This window comes from Portunus trituberculatus, chromosome 18 (assembly GCF_017591435.1).
Source record: "Portunus trituberculatus isolate SZX2019 chromosome 18, ASM1759143v1, whole genome shotgun sequence".
NCBI classification, from domain to species: domain Eukaryota; kingdom Metazoa; phylum Arthropoda; class Malacostraca; order Decapoda; family Portunidae; genus Portunus; species Portunus trituberculatus.
The window spans coordinates 11,915,044-11,940,043 of NC_059272.1; the positions used below are offsets into that span (position 1 = coordinate 11,915,044).

The 25,000-nt window shown below is 38.9% G+C and overlaps 1 protein-coding gene and 1 long non-coding RNA gene across 5 annotated transcripts in view; one reads left to right on the forward strand and one right to left on the reverse strand.

The window, feature by feature from the left end:
- LOC123505542 (neuronal acetylcholine receptor subunit alpha-7-like) overlaps positions 1-25,000 on the reverse strand; it is a 429,580-nt gene that overhangs the window by 46,068 nt on the left and 358,512 nt on the right. For all 4 annotated transcript variants that reach the window (XM_045256983.1, XM_045256985.1, XM_045256984.1 and 1 more), the window contains exons 2-5: positions 23,723-23,862; positions 10,466-10,510; positions 8,593-8,702; positions 1-107 (exon numbers count right to left, since the gene is read on the reverse strand). The exon at positions 1-107 is cut by the window's left edge and continues 74 nt beyond it. In XM_045256983.1, the coding sequence (XP_045112918.1) occupies positions 1-107; positions 8,593-8,702; positions 10,466-10,510; positions 23,723-23,862 (402 nt within the window). The remainder of the gene's footprint in view (positions 108-8,592; positions 8,703-10,465; positions 10,511-23,722; positions 23,863-25,000) is intronic.
- LOC123505543 overlaps positions 21,490-25,000 on the forward strand; it is a 101,301-nt gene continuing 97,790 nt past the window's right edge. Inside the window, exon 1 of the long non-coding RNA XR_006675197.1 lies at positions 21,490-21,686. This is a non-coding gene — a long non-coding RNA (uncharacterized LOC123505543). The remainder of the gene's footprint in view (positions 21,687-25,000) is intronic.

The window sequence follows — 25,000 nt, forward strand, 5'->3', positions numbered from 1 at the left end:
CGATCCTGCAGGTGGAGAAGAAGATGCCGGGGGGGATGTGGGTGCAAAGGCCGGAGCTCGCCACCACCACGTTGGTCGGATACGTGCTGGAGAAACCCTCGTCAGCACTGATACAGAGAAAAAAAGAAAAAGAGAAAGAGAAAAGAACATTAGTGATCCTTCTTATTATATCCAGGAGAGGTACTTACGGGGATGTAGGCAGTGCTGCAGACTGAGTGATTCCCCGTGTCCTCTCTTCCCGGTTCCTTTGTGGTCTCATTTATACAATTGAGCAGCTGCAGCCTGCCCTCTAAAGACAACTTCTACTACTTCCTACACTACACTACAACACCTTACACTTTTACACTCTCTTCAAATCAAAATTTAATAATGGCTTCACCACGCCCTGCCTCAGAGTCCCCCTCTGGGGAGGGGACCATAAATGTCCCCAGGTCGGACTGCCCCTCTGCTGTCGACCTTGGGTGTCTTGACACTTCATCTAATACTTTCACTATCAATTTCTGCAACATTCGTGGCCTTCGTTCTAATTTTCAATCTGTGGAACACCACCTCTCCTCTACTAAACCTCATCTTCTCTTCCTAACCGAAACACAGTTGTCTGTGACTACTGACAGCAGCCCTTTTCTGTTCCCTCCTACTTGCTCTATCCTCATTTTCAATCCAAAGCTGGATGTTGCGCATACGTGCGTAACGACACCACTGCTCTCGTGCCCACAATCTTGAATCTTCAGAATTTTCTACCATCTGGCTAAGACTTCAATGTCACTCTCTAACTAAATTCATCTGTGCTGTATACCTCTCACCTAATTCCTCTGACTATGTAAAATTCTTTGACTATTTGACTTCCAAGGTGGAGCACATCTTATCTCACTTTCCTTTTGCTGAGATCTCCATTTTAGGGATTTCAATGTTCACCACCAGCTTTGGCTTTCATCTTCTTTCACTGACCAACCTGGTGAACAAACCTTCAACTTTGCTATCCTTCATGACCTAGAGCAGCTAGTGCAGTTCCCTACCCGTATTCCTGACCGCCTTGGAGACACGCCCAACATTCTTGATCTTTTCCTAACCTCCAACCCTTCTGCTTACTCTGTTAAACTTTCCTCTCCGTTGGGCTCCTCCGACCACAATCTAATTTCCGTTACCTGTTCTATCACTCCAGTGCAGCCTCAGGACCCGCCTAAGCGGAGGTGCTTCTGGCATTTTAACTCTGCTAAGTGGGAGGAACTAAGGCAGTACTATTCTGATTTCCCTTGGGATGATTATTGTTTTCATGTCAGAGATCCTTCTCTTTGTGCCGAGCGCATAACAGAGGTGATTATCTCTGGCATGGAGCTATCATTCCTCATACTTTCTCTAACCCTAAAGCTAAAAAGCCTTGGTTTAACTCTGCTTGTTCTCGTGCTGTCAATGATAGAGGCGGCTCACAAACGGTTCCGTAGCCATCCAACTGCTGAAACTCATGCCCTATATATTTCTGCCCGTAATCATGCCAAATCTATTCTCCAACTTACTAAAAACTCTTTCATCAATAGAAAATGTCAAAGTCTTTCCAATTCTAACTCCTCTCGAGATTTCTGGCATCTAGCCAATAATATCTCTAACAACTTTACTTCTTCGTCTTTCCCTCCTTTACTTCATCCAGATGGCTCTACAGCTGTCTCTTCTTTTCTAAAGCTGAACTCTTCGCTCAAACCTTTGCTACCAACTCAACTTTGGATGATTCTGGGCATATTCCTCCTACTCCTCCACCCTCTGACTACTTCATCCCTAAAATTAAAATTCTTTATAAAGACGTTTTCCTGGCCCTCTCTGGCCTTGATTCTCGGAAGGCTTACGGTCCGGATGGAGTCCCTCCTGTTGTTCTCAAAAACTGTGCTTCCGAACTCGCTCACTGCCTGGTCAAACTCTTTCATCTGTGTCTCTCTACTTCTATTTATCCTTCTTGCTGGAAGTTTGCTCACATTCAACCTGTCCCTAAAAAAGGTGACCACTCCAATCCTTCTAACTACCGCCCTATAGCTTTGATTTCCTGCCTTTCTAAAGCCTTTGAGTCTATCCTTAATAGGAAGATAATGAGGCATCTATCAGCTCACAACCTTCTCTCTGATTGCCAGTATGGTTTCCGTAAAGGCAGATCTACTGGTGATCTTCTTACTTTCCTAACTGAATCTTGGTCATCCTCTTTTAGGGACTTCGGTGAAACCTTTGCTGTCGGCCTTGACATATCGAAAGCCTTCGATAGAGTCTGGCACAAATCTTTAATTTCTAAACTACCCTCCTACGGATTCTATCCTTCTCTCTGTACCTTCATCTCCAGTTTCCTTTCCGATCGTTCTATTGCTGCTGTAGTAGACGGTCACTGTTCTTCCCTAAAACTATCAACAGTGGTGTTCCACAGGGTTCTGTCCTATCACCCACTCTCTTTCTATTATTCATCAATGATCTCCTAAATCTGACTCAATGCCCTATCCACTCCTATGCTGATGATACCACCTTGCATTATTCAACAGCGTTCAACAGACGCCCAACCCAACAACAATTAAATGACTCAAGGCGAGATGCTATAGGACGCCTAACTTCTGATCTTTCACTTGTTTCTGATTGGGGCAGAAAACCTGGTTTTGTTCAATGCCTCAAAAACTCAATTTCTACAACTATCTACTCGACATAACCTTCCAGACAACTATCCTCTCTTCTTCAATAACACTCAACTTCCCTCTCCTCTACATTAAACACACTCGGTCTATCCTTCACTAAAAATCTAAACTGGAAATTTCACATCTCTACTCTTGCTAAATCAGCTTCCAAGAAGTTAGGTGTCCTGTGGCGTCTTCGTCCATTTTCTCTCCCTCCCAGCTGCTTGCTCTGTACAGGGCCTTATCCGCCCGTGTATGGAGTATGGCTCTCATGTCTGGGGGATCCACACACAGCTTTACTAAACAAGGTGGAATCTAAAGCTTTTCGTCTTATCAACTCTTCTCCTCTAACTGACTGTCTTGATTCTTTAAGTCACCGCCGCAATGTTGCATCTTTATCTGTCTTCTACCGCTGTTTTCATGCTGTCTGCTCTTCTGAACTTGCTAACTGCATGCCTTCCCCCTCCTGCGGCCTCGCTGCACAAGACTCTCTACTTCTTCTCATCCCTATTCTGTCCATCTTCCTAATGCAAGAGTTAACCAGTATCTTCACTCCTTCATTCCCTACACTGGTAAACTCTGGAACTCTCTACCTGTGTCTGTATTTCCACCTGCCTATGACTTAAACTCTTTCAAAGAGGGTGTCAAGACACCTCTTACGTTAACTGGACCCTCCTTTTAGATTTTTTGTTTTTCTTTCCTACTTTCCTCTTAACAGGGCCTGGCAACCAGCAGGATTTTTTTTTCCAACACTTTGTTTTCCCTTGGCCAGTGCCCTTGTAATGTATGTGTGTTATTATCATCATCATCATTATTTCATTAATATTATCATTATTATTGTTATTATTATTATTATTATTATTATTATTATTAGTAGTAGTAGTAGTAGTAGTAGTAGTATCGTTATTATCATTATTATTATTGTTACTATTATTATTATTATTATTATTATTATTATTATTATTATTATTATTATTATTATTATTATTATTATTATTATTATTATTATTATTATTATTATTATTATTATTATTATTATTATTATTATTATTATTATTATTATTATTATTATTATTATTATTATTATTATTATTATTATTATTATTATTATTATTATCATTATTATTATTATTCTCATTTTTATCGTCAATATTATTACCATCACTGTTATCATTATTGATATCATTTCCTATATTATTGTTACCGTTTGTCATTAATTTTTGTTCGTTGTTGTTGTTGCTGTACCGTTATCATTGTAGGTGTTAACAGATGGGCAGAACAATCACGGGAGACTCGGCTGTGTCATACTGGACAAAATGCTTCTTACAATTTTCAAACTTTCACGCAGAGTTGTCATGAGCAAACGAAATGAAGGTAGTGGCAGGTGGGCTTGCGAACAATAACAAAGAAACAGATGTTTCATTGGGAAGCAAAAGGTCATGTTATTATGCGAGGGCCCTGCACTTAACGTGTGTTGATTCGGAACGCTGCATTTCATTGACTATCCAGGTAGGGGCGTGTGTTGATCATTTGTGCTGCAATGGTGTAGTGGCTGGTTGGTACATTAGTGGCACGCCCAACATATTTTATAACACATTATGTTTAAATTGCTTTCTATTGAAAGAAATATCATAATATAAAGCACAACTTTTACGATTACACCACTTTTACTGTTTCAGTCTTATTCATTTCTCTTTCTCTTCCTTCTTCAACTTCTTCCACATCTTCTTTATCCGTTTTCTACCGTTTAATTGTCACTGGTATCAGCTGCCGCCATCTTTTTCTGGTCAGCGCGCGTTGGAAAGTCTTTGTTCGACGAGACACATCATTCATCACACGGATGGCGTCAGCCTGGCGAGGAGTGTGAGGAGTAAGGCGAGTCGGAACAAGTATGTGTGTGTGTGTGTGGGTGGGTGTGTGAGGACGCGCTGCTCACGTCCAGGATCTTAATTTACCCTAATGGAGATGAGGAAAAGGGCATAGAAGGTTAGACTGTGTTGAGGCTGCTGTCGATTTATCAAAGTTGAAGGAAAAATTCAATATATATATATATATATATATATATATATATATATATATATATATATATATATATATATATATATATATATATATATATATATATATATATATATATAATGTACGTAGAAACATAACGAGGGCGAGTATAGATAGCTACGTGCATTATTCAAGTCCTCGTTGGTCCCGTCTTGTCTTCATGTCGATTCATGAGCTATGTGATTCATTTAATGAAATACTATGATCAAACTCAAGTTATTATTTTACAACTAACAAAAAGGAGCTTCGGATTTTGTCTGCTTCTTTATATAGAAAAGAAAAAAAATACATAAAGAAGGAAAAATACTGAAAGAAGCGACACAAAACAGCTATCTTCTTGGAGGCTGCTTTAGCATTAGAACTGTTTTATTAAGAGTACTTTTACCTAAATGGATACTGGTGACTACAACAAACAATTGAGCATGTATACTCAATGACCGTCAAGAGTGTAACATTGATAAAGAAACTACAGTACTTTCATAACCTTTGGTCTGGGAAGCATCAGAAAATAGGTCAACCTTGCTCGTTGAATGTACCGAAAAATGTTTTGCGGCATAACTTATGTTATAAAGGCAACGCGTCCTTTCACTTCCTGCCTCGCTCATTTTCTCCGGCAAAGGCAAGTAGCCGGCTTCAGTTTCAGTAAATATGGTGCTGCTGTTATAACGTAAAAACAAACTTCAATGAATTTTTTAATAATTTTTAAGATCAAAGTATCCACAGGCGAAACGTTCCTTCATGAAACATTTTCCGTCCATCGGAAGTGAAAAAAAATATATCATTAGAAAGAGGTGAAGAAACGCCAATACTAAGAAGCATAAGTGTAATGAGGGGAATTGGAAGTTTGGTCGGATAGGTTGGTGGAAGGTTGATATTCGTAGATACAGAAACGTTTTCCATCTGGAACATAACAATAAAAGGAAGAATAGAAAAATAAGATATTGAATTCGTAATTGATACCCGGATATTGCCTCAGAGAGATAACGCCCAGTAACAGTCTGGTATTACCTGAATATTTACACTGCACGGAATATCCAGGTACGAACTAAGCCATTATCCGCCCAGAGCTCTCGTGCCGAGAAACGGACGACGGCCGAAAGTAAACTCCATCTTTAGCCGCACTGGACCGTATTATATTGTGCAGCTCGCAGCGAGGAAATGAAAATCTGGAGCTCAATGATCCTTGAAATTTAACGCGAAAATAACACTTCCAATATCCTCCTCTTATCTAACTGGTGAGGTAAACAATCATGTCTCAAAACTGTAAAGTCCTTCGTATGATATGCTAATGTTGGACTGTGTGTGTGTGTGTGTGTGTGTGTGTGTGTGTGTGTGTGTGTGTGTGTGTGTGCATGTCTGTGTATTTTCTTTGCGTACTGCTGTATATATGCGTATGGGACGTGGTATTGTTGTGTGGAAGTTCTTTTGTGTACGTAATAGTGGGGAAGGTAGGACAAATAGAAGAACCAAAGCGCTGGTCAGTGATATGCAAGTACTACAAACTAGAGGTTTATGGATGTGAATACTGAATATGAATAAGGAGTTCCTTGTACAGCGGATTCTTTCGTATCAACAACACCTCCCCTCCTTTCCTCAGACTAATCCAGGCAGTGAAGCAAGAGGAAGTAAGAGGCGATTCTTCTTATATATACCGCCATGCTACGCTGAATATGGTATTTTATGGGGGAGCCGGTGTTTGGTGCGAGGTGGTGCGCGGTTGGGTAGAACGTGCCCTGTATGTAAATGTGTGTTTATTTTCTTGTATATTATTGCATGTGGTATACAAAGTGAAACTAAACTAGCATACCAGCTGCTATCATAGTCTTATTAGATCTTACAAGTATCATGTGGCGCCTCTATGTACGTCTTCCTATAAACATTCCAAGCAGGTGGGTCTCGTAACATCATTTAAGGAACTGCTATTTCTCATTCCTGCGTCTTGCCGCCATCTGTTTGCATCATCTTTCATTAAGAAATCATCTCTAGCTACCCGTTCCAGTCCACTTTCCGTCCTCAGCATCATTATTAATTTCTTGTGTGTGTGTGTGTGTGTGTGTGTGTGTGTGTGTGTGTGTGTGTGTGTGTGTGTGTGTGTGATAATAGGAAACGCTGGGTAGATTTTTATTTTTTAATATTTTTACCTCATATTTTTTGTGGAGGAACTTGTTTGTTAAGAACGTAGAAAAACCTTTGTGAAATTTGTAGAGAGAGGACAGTACCGATCTTGTGAGGCAGCGACAGATGAAGGCTTGGGTTCGTTTCGGCCACGAGTGGGAAACGGGAATGAAAAAGAGAATCTTGTTTTCGGCGAGACTTCAAAGACAAACATTCCTCCTTCCTCCCTTACCCCATATCACACACATCTCTCTCTCTCTCTCTCTCTCTCTCTCTCTCTCTCTCTCTCTCTCTCTCTCTCTCTCTCTCTCTCTCTCTTGTGCCATCCTTTCTGCGCAGTGCCACCTTCCTTTGTGTTACGTATTCCCCCTTGCCCTTGTCTGCCAGCTCATCACTGTCCGAACCACCACCAAGACGAGGCCTACCTTCCACCACACAAAACTCACCAGTGATTTTTTTTTCCCCTTCGTATACATAAAATACATTACACAGCACCTCAAGTGACTTTCCATAACTACGAGCACGGCTACTCTCTGTTTGTCTGTCTGCTTGTCCGTCTGGTCTCTCTCTCTCTCTCTCTCTCTCTCTCTCTCTCTCTCTCAGTTTACTTTTTCGCTTCTTCTTCTTCTTCTTCTCTTTGTGTAATTCACCTCCTCCTCGGTCGTCTGCTGGTCACCCAGCCAGTCTTCTCCATTACGGAGCGAGCTCAGAGCTCATAGACCAATCTTCGGGTAGGACTGAGACCACATCAACACACACCGGCAAAGCGAGGCCACAACCCCTCGAGTTACATCCCGTAACTAGTTACTGCTAGGTGAACAGGGGTCACACATTAAGAGGCTTGCCCATTTGCCTCGCCGCTTACCGGGACTCGAACCCGGCCCTTTCGATTGTGAGTCGAGCGTGCTAACCACTACACTACGTGGTGTGTGTGTGTGTGTGTGTGTGTGTATACGAGCGTGTTCCTCTATTAATGTGTACGTATCTACTGCTCAATACAATTCCCTTGTTGCTCCACAAAGGTCTCCCAGTCCTCTGTGTTCCAGCTTGTATGAAGTTTTACCAGCAAACTTTTTCAGTCCCATCTCTTCGCCTCTTTTCTGATCTTTCTCCTCCCCACCTGCTATCAGTTGGCGTCCACTCACTGTGCCCTATGCTTCATTGTGAGATTTATTTTCGTCCGTTTCTCTCTCTCTCTCTCTCTCTCTCTCTCTCTCTCTCTCTCTCTCTCTCTCTCTTCTTCTTCTTCTTCTTCTTCTTCTTCTTCTTCTTCTTCTTCTTCTTCTTCTTTTCTATTATTTCGATGTTTTTACTATTATGTTATGTGATACTTTTATTTGTTTTGATGTTATGTTTTTCTGTTTATTCCCATCATTGATCTTTATGTACTGACCAGTCATTCTTAAATCTTTGTACTAAATTCCAGCCGTGAAATATGAACAACCTACGTGTTTGTCTTCACTCTATACAATATTATTAGTCTGTTTATTTTATGCGTTCCATTTTGTATTGTTATACTCTGATTTATCTTTTTATAATGATATCGAAGTTTTTTTTTCATATTTTTTTGTGTCCATATATTCAAGCGGTTTAGTTTCTTTATCGGCAAGAAGTTGTTGTTGGAAGTTATTGTTTGCTTAGGTCTCTGTCTTTTCTCTCTGTCTTGCAGTGAGAAGGGATTACATTACATTGTGTGTCAATATACTACGTTAGATAGCGCGCAGACATATGAACCTGCACTATATCTACGGGAAGCTGAGTGATGCTAGCCAAGCCTTACCTGTTGTACATGAGGACGTCAGGAGTCCACAGGTATTTTGGGTTTATCCGCAGATCGGTGACGCCTCCGTACTCAGTCTCGTTCCATATCAGATTATGGTCCGTCCATTCCTGCAGCAGAAGTATTTGTTACTGTCAAGCGGGAACATTTCAGATCAAAATATATTATGATAATAAGAACATATGAACATAAGAACATAAGAAAATAGGAGAAGCTGCAAGAAGCTAGAAGCTATCAAGACTACAAGTGGCAGTCAGTTCCCATATGGAATATATCTACCTATTTCCACCTTTCATCTCAATCCATATATTTACCTAATCTCTTTGTAAAGCTCTCCATAACGTAGGACTAACAACCTGATTACAGAGTCCATTACATTCATATACCACTCTATTTGTGAATTAATTTCTTCATATTCCTTTCGTAAGCCTTGATTTTTTCAATCTTAAACCGTTATATTCTTTACAGTCCCGGTTACTGATATTAAGAAATTTGCTCATGTTCTCTTTGTTAGAACCTTTATAACATTTAAAGACTTTTGCCAGGTCCGCTCTTATCCTGCGTCTCTCCAACAAATGTGAATTTAACAGTTTCAATCACGTTTTGCAAGGAATATCCTTCATCCCCTGTATCCTTTTAATCATTATCTCTTGTGCTGATTGTAATGGCCTTACCTCCTTCTTATAAAGTTGGGTCTAAAGATGTACATCACTAAATATAGCAGCGCAAATATAACATCAATGTTACTTTAGTACTTTTGCTTTTACCACTCCTAAACATTAATCTTATTACCCTATTTGCATTATTTCTATCCTCTGCAGTGTTTTCTCAGTCGGAGATCAGAGCTAAATATAATTTCTAAATCTTTTTCGTAACCTGAACCTATCAGAGCTTCGTGTTGTATTATATACCTACTGTGTTGGTTTCCTCTATCTATGCAAAAGTACTTTGCATTTGCCATCTGTCTGTTCATTCGTTCACTCTATCTGAATCTGTCTGCAGGACGGAGGCATCCAATTCTAATCTAATTAACTTGCCTCTCTGTGTCATTCACAAATTTATTATAATTGCAACTAATTTAACTATCTAAGTCTCATATATATATATATATATATATATATATATATATATATATATATATATATATATATATATATATAAAGAATGATAGGTAGGTATAGATAGCTATATGTTAAAACGACAATGGTCCTTAAGTGGTCATTACAAAGAGGGAAGTAGTTGCAGTTATTGCATGGTCGAAGACCCTTTTTTTCCCTCTCTTTGAAGAGGTGTTTTATATGTGAGTTTTGGCCTCCTGGTGCTTGATGACACACTTGCCATCTCAGAATCTGAGATGCTTTTCTCTCCTTTCTCATGAATTCAAAATTTTGCCAATTTTTCGCCCGTCCCCAAGAGCGGCGTGTTGGTATTTGCATGTAATTTCCTCCTTATTGATGATTTTGCTTATATTATTTTTTTCTTTGTGTTACTGAAGGTTTCCTTGTCCTTAGATTGCAAATATGAAAACAATAAATTGTCTTCTAGATATGCTTCTGTTTTTAGTCTTTCTTTATATGATTTATTTTATATGAAATTGAATGAAGTTTTCACGTCTTTATATATAAGAAACGAAAAGAATTAATTGGTAGCGTAGATTGTTATTTTCATGGATACCTAAGGCATTACACTATCCTTTTTTATATTACTTAATGTTAAAAGAATCTCATCACTTACCCTTTTATCTTAAAGGCTTTACAACGTCACGTCTTTCTCTTAGTACTGTAAGGAATGAATGTTGCTCTGCTGAATGTGTTTGTTTACCTCAAGATGATAATATAAAAGGAAAGGTTCGGTTTGATGAATTAATACTTACGAAATTCAACCAGACGTTTGTTGTAAGGATTTGGTTCTTTTCATCCTGAAAGCAAATAGAACACAATTAGTTACAAATGTGTGAGACATATGATTATAATTTCAATATATCAATAGTTCAAATATTTGTTTATATAATCTGCATGCTATAAAAATGAGAGTATATTTGTTAAATGGACGATAAAGATATCTTGATTTAGTTTCTATAGTAAACTTAGGAAGACGGAGAAAATTCATTAGTATGTTCGTGTAATCATGCACACACACACACACACACACACACACACACACACACACACACACACACACACACACACACACACACACACACACACACACACACACACACACACACACACACACACACACACACACACACACACACACACACACACACACACACACACACACACACACACACACACACACACACACACACACACACACACACACACACACACACACACACACACACACACACACACACACACACACACACACACACACACACACACACACACACACACACACACACACACACACACACACACACACACACACACACACACACACACACACACACACACACACACACACACACACACATACACACACACATTGATATTAAATCTGCTTAAGACTTGTCTGTCATTCCTAAAAATAATTGTATTTCAAGGCGAGCATGTTCACTCGGAACGTTAAGGGAGCTTATGACATGCAACGCGGTAGAAACAGATGGTGTGAGGGATTGGCAAGAAAAGCAAAAGAGAAAAAAAGAGCGAAAAAGGAAAGGAAAAATAAAGTGACAAGGAACATATGAATACATGGTAGGAATCACATGGATTGGGGGATTGATAGAACAAGATTTTGTATCTAAGATTAAGAGCGAGAAAAGAAAAACTAATCGATCATATTTCTTTATAGGTAACGTTTATTATAGAGGATACATGAAGAGATCTCTTTTTATTAAGTAGATTTGAGAAGGACAAAACAGAGTTATAAAACTTCCTTAAATCCCGTTTCTCGAAACTGTTATTCGAAAGATAAACAATTTTTTCCGAATTATTATTACACTGGTTTTCTAAACTGTTCAAATCGTAGGTAGGAGAAAGTACAGAAACAGTTTATATCAGTAAAATGGATACATGATTGAAGATACTCGTTATTTTTTTTTTGTACCAGTAAGATGCACAGAATGGATATGAAAATAAATACAAAGGAAGCATGAAATCGAGCGCGATGCAATACTGCCGTGGTGATTGGGAGAATCAAGAGTCTTTCAGACGAAGAGAATCGGCGAGATGGAAAAAACATGTGACTCCAACAAATTTAAGGATGTGTGATTGAGTTGAACATCCTCCTGTGTGGCAGATGTACTGCATGTACGGAATATAAAACAAGTTGTTGGGAGAGGGAAAATTATTGGCTGAGACGATTCAGAAAATCAAAGCCTGCTTGTATTGACGTGAACTGTTGTGTCATCCATGGGATTGTGTTGACTCATGTAGTCATACAAAGAAAGATTCAGTGTGGAAAAAATTATCTTGGATTCTAAATTTTAGTCATTCTAATGTAAAAATAAACAGCATAGTATAAGTGAAAAACATTGAAATTTACAAAGGAGGCAATGAGATCTGCTTTTGTTTGCTGACATACACGCCTCATAGAACGATAGTGGTAGGAATTAAGCACGTGTGCTGTTCCAACGCAGCCGGAGCGTAGAAAAATATTCTGCAGCAGTCGTCTCTTCCGTTATCTTCTGCTTCATGCTTTTAAACGTAAGAGCAAGACCTCCACTTTTAGTGTAGTCTCTCTCTCTCTCTCTCTCTCTCTCTCTCTCTCTCTCTCTCTTATTGACTATCTTTCCAGCAGAATTTCCCTGTTAGCTTTAGACATGCACTCGTGTTTCCTTACTTTAAGGACCATCAGGTCTGTAGCTGTCTATTGTTCTTTTCGCATTTTGCTTTAACTATTCCACTGTATATAACAGGATATGACGGGAGCCGCGGCTCAGTGGTGAGCGCTCAAGTGCCTCCTATCAGCACAATCCTCGCCGGCGCCTGGACGGTGGAGGTATAAGTCTCAGCAAATGCGTCATTCTGAAAATCTGCCTGAGCCACCAAGGCCCAGCTCGACTAACAAAGTCTCCACAAAAAATGTCAGCCATCCAAGCTAAGCGGCAGAGTTGTAACAAAAATACCAGTCATCATTATACAGCAAGCATTATGTAAAAAATAAAAGAAAAGAAATATTGTAAAAAAAAAGAGCCGCTACAACAAGCACTGTTATCTTTTTTTTATGTTACTTTACCAATTTTCTACAAGGACCTTAACAACAAATGAACGAATTTTTATCTATTAGTTCTTCGTTGTTTTCTGTTTGGTTGTTTCACCGATAATATGCTGGAACTCTGTTGATTCGAGCCAGTAATGTCAAGGGCATTCTGTAAAGCGAGTGTCTGTTTTCGCCTGTTAGCTTAATGTTAGCGAGCATGGCGGAAGAGAGAGAGAGAGAGAGAGAGAGAGAGAGAGAGACACACACACACACACACACACACACACTGTCTGTCTGTCTGTCTGTCTGTCTGTCTTTCTGTCTATCTGTCTGTCTGTCTGTCTCTCTCTCTCTCTCTCTCTCTCTCTCTCTCTCTCTCTCTCTCTCTCTCTCTCTCTCTCTCTCTCTCTCTCTCTCTCTCTCGATACTGAAATAAAGTGTAAAGCTTCAGTGAATAATAGTTCCAAATAAATAGTATAAAAAGTAGATACGGAGTCACAACAACACGGGCTTATCTCAAATCCTCGGAGCTAGAGCTGGATAATACAACCACGTCAAAACACACACACACACACACACACACACACACACACACACACACACACACACACACACACACACACACACACACGGCTTGTATAGGAAGTAATTTTAATTCACACAAACAATTTATACAGTGTTTTAAATTAGTCTTGTCTAGAAGGTCATAATTACCAAAATGTGATAAACACGTCAATTTTCCCGTCCCACAAAACTTGCCTCTCAGGAAGTGTTCGGTCTGTTTCCCTTGTCTTTTTTTTCTTTCCGCTTTAGAGATCAAATAGATTTTTCTCTTTCTTCTTTCAACAACCCAAATATTCGTAAAAATTATTTCATTTTTTTCATTTTCTTACTTCCCTTTTTCTGTATTATTCCAGTTGTTGTTTTTTTCTTTCATTCCACTGCTTCTTTTACCTTCATCTTTTTTTTTTTTACTATTTTTTCAATGTTTTTCCTGTGATTGGTTCTACGATGATCTCTCTCTCTCTCTCTCTCTCTCTCTCTCTCTCTCTCTCTCTCTCTCTCTCTCTCTCTCTCTCTCTCTCTCTCTCTCTCTCTCTCTCTCTCTCTCTCTCTCTCTCTCTCTCTCTCTCTCTCTCTCTCTCTCTCTCTCTCTCTCTCTCTCTCTCTCTCTCTCTCTCTTAACAACTGAATATCTTCTTTCACTTCCTATCTATATTTTGTCCTTCACGTTTCCTTACTTGCTCTCTTCTTTTTACCTCTTTGTGATTTTTTAGTTTGTGTGTTTTATTCTTTTATCTTTTTTCCCTTCCTCTGTCTACGTCTTTACTTTCTGCTTTGCTTCCTGTTTTACGCTTTGTTTCCTTCTCTCTATTGCCAACATTTTGCCTCCTCCCCTTCCTGTATTTTTTTTTCTTTGGTTCTGTTCACAGATTTCTTTGTTTGGTTTACATCTCTTCATTTCCACTATGTTTGTGGTTCTTTGTTTGTTTGATTGACAAGTTCTGTTTTTGTTTCTCTTTCTTTCTATTTTCTAATATTTTCTTGTTTGTTCTCTTCCTTCCCCGTTTTTTTTTTTTTTTCCAGACTCTTTCCCTTCTGCCTTCCTTGCATGCTCGCTTGCCTCCACCCTTCCTCCTTTCCTTCCTCCATCCTTCCTTCCTCCCTTCCTTCCTGAACAAATAAGTTCTTGCTACATTTGTTTTATTCACTGTTGGAAATATAGTGTCCCGCATTCCAGTTATAAAACGTATTATATATATTCATTTTCACATTTATTTCTCATATTGATCAAATAACTTTCTTTTATATACGTCCTATCCTCCACATTTCAAACGCCTCTGAACAAGAAGCTGCTTCTTTGTTCCCAGACGTTGGCTGTGAGTCCGATGGCTTTGTCAACATCGCTGATTACTGGATTGAGAAAGGCAGGCGTTAATGAATGCCATTTGGACGCGTCAGTGACATCCTGGGCTTTGTGGGAGCGTGGTGCTGTGCATGGTCCTGTAATAGGCGGGAAGTGCCGAGGTAATCTCAGTGAACCTAGAGACAAAAATCTATACATCTCGCCTGATCACATTATCGTTGCAAATGCAGGAAGACAAAGAGGTTCACTGGACTGAAGTGCGACGCACGGCCGCCACAGACCGCCCTCCCCATGACCTCTAAAGCAATTCCTCTGTTTGCACACACCAGCAGAACCTTCCAGATCCCTCCATCGTTGCGACAGTCATTCACACTCTGTTTCACCAACTTCTGTTGTAGATATCGGTTGGTGAGACTCCTTTGCTATTGATGTTTATAAGAAAAAAAAACTTTAGATTAATTTTTTCTTCCCTTCTTCAACTTCCTTGTTTCAGTTTCCGTCTGTCTGTCTGTCTGTCTGTCTGTCTGTCTGTCTGTCTGTCTGTCTGTCTGTCTGTCTGTCTGTCTCTCTCTCTCTCTCTCTCTCTCTCTCTCTCTCTCTCTCTCTCTCTCTCTCTCTCTCTCTCTCTCTCTCTCTCTCTCTCTCTCTCTCTCTCTCTCTCTCTCTCTCTCTCTCTCTCTCTCTCTCTCTCTCTCTCTCTCTCTAACCCTCCTCAATTTCCCTACCCTTTCATCTCCCGTCTGGTTCCCTCCTCCTCCTGTCTCTCTCAATATCTTTTCTCGAACATTCTCACCCATTTCATCTCCCTCTCTTTATTTCCTACCTTGTATCTATGTATCAACTTTTTTTATCCTCTTCTCCCCTCTTTCTCATTCTTTCTGTCCTCTCTCTCTCTCTCTCTCTCTCTCTCTCTCTCTCTCTCTCTCTCTCTCTCTCTCTCTCTCTCTCTCTCTCTCTCTCTCTCTCTCTCTCTCTCTCTCTCTTTCTCTCTTTCTATATTCTTCTAACTGTTTTTTAGATTATATGCAATAGTGAATACTTTTTGCACTGTGACCCTGGTGCCTTCCCGCGGGCACCGGAGGGTTTCAAAAGAATGCAAGCTGTTGTGGGGATGATTGGGAGGGAATGCACTGTCCACTGCACCTTTAAGTTTTTTTTTTTTTCTTTTTGGGAGCCGGGGGGGTAGGGTAGGGAAAGCGGGAACGAGAGTGAAGGAAGAGGAAAGACAAAAGACGAGAATAAAGTTGGTGAGATGAGTGAGGACGCGAAAGCAAGATAATGGGACGAGAAGGAAATTAAGCAAAGAAGAGTATGGGAGGTGTGGAGAGATGAAGAAGAGGAGTGAATGGGAGAGGAGCGGTAGCGGTAGTGAAGACCACGGGGATGAGGAAACAGGTGAGGTAGGAAGGCAGGGTGGAGGGTTGAGCGAGAGTGCCGTTGCCTTGGACAAGGAGAGAGAGAGAGAGAGAGAGAGAGAGAGAGAGAGAGAGAGAGAGAGAGAGAGAGAGAGAGAGAGAGTGGGCATAAGGACTGGCCAGAAGGTGGAAGAGAATGGAAATGAGGAAACAGAGGACCATTTTTTCAGTGTGTGAAAAGAATGAAGAGCTGCGAAAAATGAAAAAAAAAAGAGTTGGAGTTGGTTGACATTTATGCAGCGGGAGGGAGATCTGCCTGGATAGATGGTGCCGGCGCGCTATCCTCCGTCAAGGTTATTTTGTTGATAGAGTCTTATACCATATGATTATTGTACTTTATCAATATTTTGTTGATAAGTCTAATGCAGGTGATCAGTTTTCAAATATACTTTCTTGAACAACACTTCACCATATCAATAAAAAAAAAAAAAAGCTTGGATCAAAACAAATTACAGAGAGCTGTAATGTCACGAGGTAGCTTACACTTTTATAAAAGAGACGAAGAAAGACATTAAGGTCATTCCCCACAAAGGAATCCAATCGTTGAATACATTATCTGCTAAAAGTAGCTGTATCTATGCAGGCGAACACAAATACTTGAATAACGACAACGCCATTCCTGTGTTGTTGTGTGTACTATGTGTGACAACGCTGCTTGGCGGGAGGATGTGGTTTCTCGGTGACAATACGAAAATGATTTCCTTTTATTTGCTTTATTGCAGTAAGTAAGAATACCTTTCGAATGACCTTTACCATGAAGCGAACATCAATATTACAGTAAAGTTGATAGTAATATATTCCAGGGTTACTTCTTTTAACTACCGACGATACTTTGTTTGTTGAAAGAAATTCAGACTTTTGGATGTAGTAGTCTTTTTTTTTCTGAAGCCTTTATTCTCCTGGAGAAACGTGGTGATCGAGCAATATTTGCTGAAGTGTGATATACACTAGTGATGAAAGATTCAGTAGAAAGTCTTTATTGTGAAAGAAGCCTCACTTTCGTGGAATCATTGATTGAGTTAATGAGAGAGATTAAGTGTCCTTGAATCTAAACACCTTTACTAATTATCTGTCATGACATGAACAAATACTTTTACACACTGTATAACCCTTTGGTATGATGGTAATACATGCACACAAAAAAATATATCCCCATCCTTTTCAATATCGACTCATCTTGAAAAAAGTGCATAACTCAATGATATCCAAAATTTATGATTCTTTTTGCCTAAAAACTGCATCTCTGCAGCTCTACATCTTTCGGAGGTGTCATTTACCCGTGTATTTGTACATGTGAACGTCATACATGAAAACTACGTACATCAATTGACTGACACAGAATATTGTGTGACTGTCCTCTGGTCTTAGTCAAACCTAGGTGTAGTTTTTCTTCAGCTGCAGGTTTAGTCTCGGATTCATACTGAAAAGCAGTGTAACAGGGATGTGGAGCTAGTCACTAAAACACAAATATGTATAACCTGTAAGAGAGGAAAACGAGTGGGAAGGAGTACGTAGGAGTCTATTGTACAGCATGATACACATTTGTGAGTTGACACATAATGCAACTGAAAAAAGAAGAATGGTTTATGACACATTGATTTTAAATAATCACTTCTTAATTTTTCGAAGCAATATAAAGATATGAATCACGGACATGCCATGAATGAATAAAAATTAATGCATGATAATCATTTTACATTTCTTAATGAAAATGTAAATAATGTTTTTTTTTCAATCTAATATTGTTTGTATTGAGGAAGACGGAAATATATTTATACTCGCAAAAAATAACTCTTTGAGAGAATCAATATAATATTAATACCATTGCCCAGTATTTTAAGTTGGGCGCTGCATCGCCAGAGCAACCTGGAGGCTCACACAGGTGTTCCGCCTTCCAGGACCTCGTCTCGCTGTGATGATGATGATGATGATGGTTGTTATTAGAGTTATTGCTATTTTCATTATTATTATTATTATTATTATTATTATTACTATTATTATTATTGCTTCTATTATTATTATTATTATTATTATTATTATTATTGTTGTTGTTGTTGTTGTTGTTGTTGTTGTTGTTGTTGTTGTTATTATTATTATTATTATTATTATTATTATTATTATTATTATTATTATTATTAGTAGTAGTAGTAGTAGTAGTAGTAGTAGTAGTATCATTATTATTGTTATTATCACTATTATTATTATTATTATTATTATTATTATTATTATTATTATTATTATTATTATTTTCATTTTATTGTTGTTGATTTATTATTATTATTATTATTATTATTATTATTATTATTATTATTATTATTATTATTATCATTATTATTATCATTATTGTTATTATTATTATTATTATTATTATTATTATTATTATTATTATTATTATTATTATTATTATTGTTACTATTATCATTATCATTATCAGCATCAGCAGCATCATCATCATGACTCAAAGTTCCGGAAAGGTCCCATGGCACTCCTGTAGCCAGTGAAGCTCATGGCCAGTGTACACGAACGAGCTAGATTCATTCTCCAAGATGCAACAAGACACAGTGAAGGCAGGGAAATATGGGAGGCAGTTTAAGTTTATATTCCGTTGTTAAGTTTTATGTGCCATCATCTGTATGCAGGAAGGGCTGGCAAAATCGAATCGTTCCTTTTCACATACACCAGCAACCCTGCTTGGAATGAGTTTATAATACCCCTAGCCAGACTGTTCACCTACGTCATTTCGTAGCAGGTTGTTTTATGGAACCATTTGTGCATCAATGACCTTGCAGGTTTGGCAAGACATTATTCTTTCTTTGAGGAGGCTTTCAAACATTTGAACACTGACATCAAGAAAATTCAGCTTAACAGTCTTAATAGTTTCGCTTCTTCATGTACTGGATGAAAGCCCATCATCAATGATGGGTCTCGTAATTACGAAAATTAATCCCTCGTGCTCAGTTTATGAGTTATAAAACGGGCTGGGTGAAGGGATGGAGAAATACGCACTTGTGTTTTGAAATAACATGGAAAGTTTTATAGAACACTGTTAAGCTAGTCTCTCCTCATTTCAGTAGACATTTTGGATATTTGCGAGTATGTATTGCATAGAATTCAAACCTCTTTGTGTATGATAGTTCAAGTGGATCTGATTAAAAAATACTCTATTAACATATGCTGTTTTTTGCTTTACTTAGTTAAAAATTGAAGGTGAAAATAGAGCGGTGGCGTGTGTTGCGGGAATTGCTTGGGCAGAATGGAGGAGGAGGATCATCAGCAAGGACGCCGCCGTGTGTCGCTGTAACCTGTAATATCAAGATAATGTGTACAATGCAAACACCCAAATACCTACAAAAACTATTCAAAGATGAGATTATTATTTTTGTTGGTTTATAAATGAAAAGAATGTAGCCTACATTAAACATAACACAGCGTTATTTTATTACACCGTTTTATTCGTACTTGGCAACTCACCACAGCTGGCCAGAGTCTCGTCGCGATGAGTTCCAGCGCTTGTAAATTAATGTCAAGTCTCACAAGCCTCCTGTCATGTGTTCCTGTGTTCTTTAATATTCAAGGCTCACAAGCCTCTTGTCATGATGTGTTCTCGCATCCTGTAAATGTCACAATCAAGACATTATTTAAGTTTTTTAACATTATTCAATTTCGTTCATGACAAGAGGCTTGTGAGCTTTGAATATTAAAAGACGCAGGAACACATGACAGGAAGCTTGTGAGCCTTGACATTAATTTACAAGCCCGGGAACTCATCGCGACGAGACTCTGGCCAGCTGTGGTGAGTTGCCAAGTACGAATAAAACGGTGTAATAAAATAACGCTGTGTTATGTTTAATGTACGCTACATTCTTTTCATTTATAAACCAAAAAAAAATAAATAATCTCATCTTTGAATAGTTTTTGTAGGTTTTTCGGCGTTTGCATTGTACACATTATCTTGATATTGCAGGTTATAGCGAAACACGGCCGCGTCCTAATGCTGCTGCTGCTGATCCTCCTCCTCCATTCTGCTCAAGCGGTTCCCGCAACACAGGTCACCGCTCTATTTTCACCTTAAATTTGTAACTAAATAAAGCAAAAAACAGCATATGTTAATAGAGTATTTTTTAACCAGATCCACTTGAACTATCATATATATCCCTGCGTATGTACCTTAACTCGCGGGACACCATATATATATATATATATATATATATATATATATATATATATATATATATATATATATATATATATATATATATATATATATATATATATATATATATATATATATATATATATATATATATATATATATATATATATATATATATATATATATATATATATATATATCAGGGATTAAGGGAAATACTGAAAATTATTAACTCACCAAAACAACGCAATGGTGATCAGGTAACATCTGTTGACAGCGCGACCCAATGAGAAAGTAAATGAATGAACCAGTCTCCCCCCAATGTATTGAAAACCTTGCCACAGAAAATATTTCTCACCAGAAACTTCGTGACAGTAAGGTTGGATTATTACCACACCTAAGTCAAAAGTTTTGGACGTAAACAACACAAGTCCATGAAGATTTGCACCCACATTGTCAGAAGTCTGGCAGATTACCAGAAAAATTAACTTTTTGGCATATCTGGAATGCTAAGAAAATAGGAAAGAAATTTGGTGGAATACTGTTAAACGTGTGTGTACCAGAGAGAGAGAGAGAGAGAGAGAGAGAGAGAGAGAGAGAGAGATTGTGGGCTATAGGGATAGAGGATAAAAGGAAGGCATTGAGAGAGGGAGAGGTGGTTGAATGATGCTCGTCATAACTACAATAGGTCACGCAAAACCATCTTTGTTCTAATGCCTGCTTTCCTATTGTCAACGTCCTCTTAACAACCAAACGTGAACCCCTTAATGAAACACATGTGATAATGCACTGCGGTGTCATAAATCAAAGGACGGTGTCAAATCAGCTGTGCCAAAATGTCATATTGGTACGTACAAGTGGTTGTTTAGATGACAGCTGTGAAAAAGAATGCTTCATATTTTTTTTATGGTAGGTTGCACTGTTGTGTACGTACATTAAGTACAGGTAATGATATACATGGCATCTCAGCACGATGTTTGCACGTAGTCATTGTGGGCCTTGTAGTGAACTTGGTAATTAAGTTATGCGTTTCAGGCCTTGTGATGGAGTTGTCATTTGCGTTTCCATCATGTTTTATATCTTCTCTCTTTATATACAATAACAAATGTTGTTGTTTTTTTTCTGTAATGCCTAATACCTGCTCTGTATATCTTATAAGTATTATGCCAATATACATCTTAAGATGAAGAATCAAACATAATTAAAACGTTATAAAATTGTTCTCGAAGCAATGAACCTCGTAAATGAACCGAGAAAAGTTTCGAGACGTCAGGTTTGGTCAGGCTTCTGCCGCCAGTACCTCATTGTTGCGGGGAGGTTTCACAACGCACGTCTCTTGACTGAGTAACTACGCAGTGTTGTCATTATTTTGCGTTGTGAATTTTATGGTAGTGTGGTGCAAACGTTGCCGTGAATAGCCAGTGGTGAGTGGAACTGACGGGCAGCTGCCGGAGAGACGTAATATTCTCTGCCTGTTTGTCTCTGTGACGGACGCCGGCGACACCAGTGCAAGGTACAGACTCCGCTTGGAGTTTATTTTCCTTTATATTTTTATTATATTTTTATACACACACACACACACACACACACACACACACACACACACACACACACATTTCACTTCCTCCATTTCGTGATGTTTTCATATAATCACGGTCATGAAGTGAGTAATTGGTACACTCGCATAACGGTCATTAGATTGTAACGATCCTTATACAAATGTCACAACTGCGGACTTCACGACCGTGGTTAGATGATAACATAAGGAAATGTAATGCACATAACTCATGATGACACCAGGAACAGTATTGCAAGCTTCCCAGCCTTTGTATATATTGTACAGTCTGTATACATTGTGCATAAACTAGGAAACTAAGTAGGCTTGAACTCTCCTCATTAACATAATCCACGTTCCCTTACTCTACACACGTGTCACCTTCCTCCCTGTAATGGGAAATGGCTCCTCCATAGCTCCCAGTGCTGGTGCCATTCCTTTTCTGCCCCGCAGATGCTTAAGTGTAAACTGACACCTCGCGTCAGCTGTTGACTATTGAGTGACATTAAATGGCGAGGGACGTCTACCAGACGTTTCAGAGCCTGTATTACATTGTGTTTCTTGAATACATCTCTTTCAAACTGATGAATTAGGATCTTAATTTGACAATGCGTTAATATTTACCGCTACGTCAAGGGTTAATGTTTACGATAATTTCTTTTTATTTTCCCATTGAACATCGAGATATAATATTCAGTAAATATTAAGACTGGCTGCGCGGCTCTATTTCCTATTGTTTTCTACTTCTACTCTTCACAATCTTGGGGACTGTGAGAAAGAGGGGTTTTTGGAGGAAGAAAGCTAGAATCTATTTCCATATTGGGACCTGCTGAATCAATGCAAGTCAATAATAGCCTCAAAGAAGAAGAATCATAAACATCAAGTACAGTGAGTATACTACCAAAACATCTAGTCGTGTCATAAGTTACTGACAAGGACTTGTAGTAAACATTAACCCAGGATTCTGTTATCCTGAATGACAGGTCTGTCGAGAAGATAACCTTGTAGCAGAAGCCTTTGTAATTTTGTTGACCAATTTTGATGATTCTGTTTAAAGACGAATGATGTCCGTGACGATATTGGAAAGTTGTTGCACGAGTTACTTGAGACTGACTTGGAAATTATTTGAGCTTGAGTATGGTATTTCATATCTAATTTTTCTGGAAGTATCCATTTTTTATAATTTCTAGAAAACCTAAATGTAATCATCAGTAAACGACACTTATGGTAATAATACACATGATGGCGAAAATATTTCGATTTCTCATTTGTTATTTTTTTTTTCGTATCTTTGTCGGACACCTGCAAAAAATATTTATCTATTGTCGACTCATCCACACGGACATTGTTTTTAAAATAGTGTTGGAGTGTCTTTTCGGGCTCTTCCTGCTTGTTCCAAAGATTTGGACAAGCTTATATATTAGACATCTTTGTTAGATGTGGGAGCCATGTCCAACTTTCTCCTTGCAACTTTATTCGACGCTTGCTTGAATCGGACACTGTGCAGGGTCAGGAACCAAAGGAGTTGTTGACCACCTGTTGGTAATGTCAGACTCTCGCCTTAACTTTCAAGACGATAATATAATTACTGTGGACTCAGTGGAATTCCCGGTGACGGCTCTAAAGCGCCAGAGGAGAACCTCCTCTGAACGTTGGGGTCCAAACAAAATCTTTTGTACGTAAAAATAATGTCATGTCATGGAAAAACTAGTGATAGATGGTAGAAGACAAGACATCTGAGGTTACTGCTAAGGAAAATGTCACTTGAATAATGTACGTACATTAGGGGATCTTGTTCGCGTTCGGTCTTACCAGTAGTTTTTTTCCTTTCATATTTGATGTTTTCCTCCATTCTTTTTTCCGTCTAATTATTTTTTCATTTGATTCTTTTTAGTTTGTCTTTAATCCTTCTCATTTACCATCTCTTATCACCATCATACCCCCCTTCCAGTCACATATTCTCTGCTCGTGCCTCCCTCTTCGTGTCTACTTACCACGTTGATTATCTGTTGCAACGTGAGGCCGAGCTTCACCACAATGGCTGAAGACTCATTTTGGGTGGGTCGTTCCAACTTGTTGTAGTCCTTGAGTAGATCGTTCAGCAGCCGCCGCTCGTGATGGCCCGGAAGGCATCCTGCGGGAGACAGAGGAAGTGTGTTTCAGACAAGGGTGGTGCAGGTGTCGATAGGAGGAAGGTATTGTACTGGCAAGTTATATTGGAATTTTCCTATGCTTTTGTTTTGGGGAAATGGAGCAACACACGAGTTCCCACACTAGTGCACTGCGCATTCATGCCCTCCCCCCCCTCCTCTCTCTCTCTCTCTCTCTCTCTCTCTCTCTCTCTCTCTCTCTCTCTCTCTCTCTCTCTCTCTCTCTCTCTCTCTCTCTCTCTCTCTCTCTCTCTCTCTCTCTCTCTCTCTCTCTCTCTCTCGTGCTGGCTTTACATTGAGTGGGTCACGGAGTTCGGATCCTCCACACATAGAGGGTTGCATTGGTTTCAATCTGGTTGGCCGGAAAGGAAGCACCAGGCGTCAGGAAACATCACTGCCTTTCGTCTCAGATTCCAATATTTACGTAACAGAATTAACACACACACACACACACACACACACACACACACACACACACACACACACACACACACACACAGAGAGAGAGAGAGAGAGAGAGAGAGAGAGAGAGAGAGAGAGAGAGAGAGAGAGAAATACAATGGTACTTTTATTGTTTGTATAATTCTAGAATCCTAAAGTATTCTATTTAAGATCACTGAGTCTTACAACGTCACTGTGGAGAAAGGTATTATTTTCACTCTTGAGGCATTTGGTAAAAAATATCACCACCATTCACACTGTTCATGAGAGACGCTTGCTTTGGGCATAGGAGGGGAGAAAGTGACACAGGTGACAGAGCACGGCATGGGTAATAAAGGGAGAGATAGAGAGAGATAGAGGAGAGTTAAGGTTACGAGGTATAATGAAGACAGCATCAATCCTCAGTCATTGGGTAAGACGTGGCCAGTAAGGTGTGTTAGGTAAGAGTAAAGCGTCTGTTAAAGGAGGCTTGTATCGACTGGAGGGATGGAGTTGATATTTGTGTATTTAATATTTCTCGACATATAAATGAGAGAGATCTAACATGAAACACACTGACAATTTGTTTTATGGTTTTTCGTGATTTCGTGAGTGATTTAAAGTTTTATATTTTCATGTTTTTTTTTTCCAGGCCTTTTTTAATGTTCTGCTAGGTCTAGTGAAATTATAAAAGGAAACACT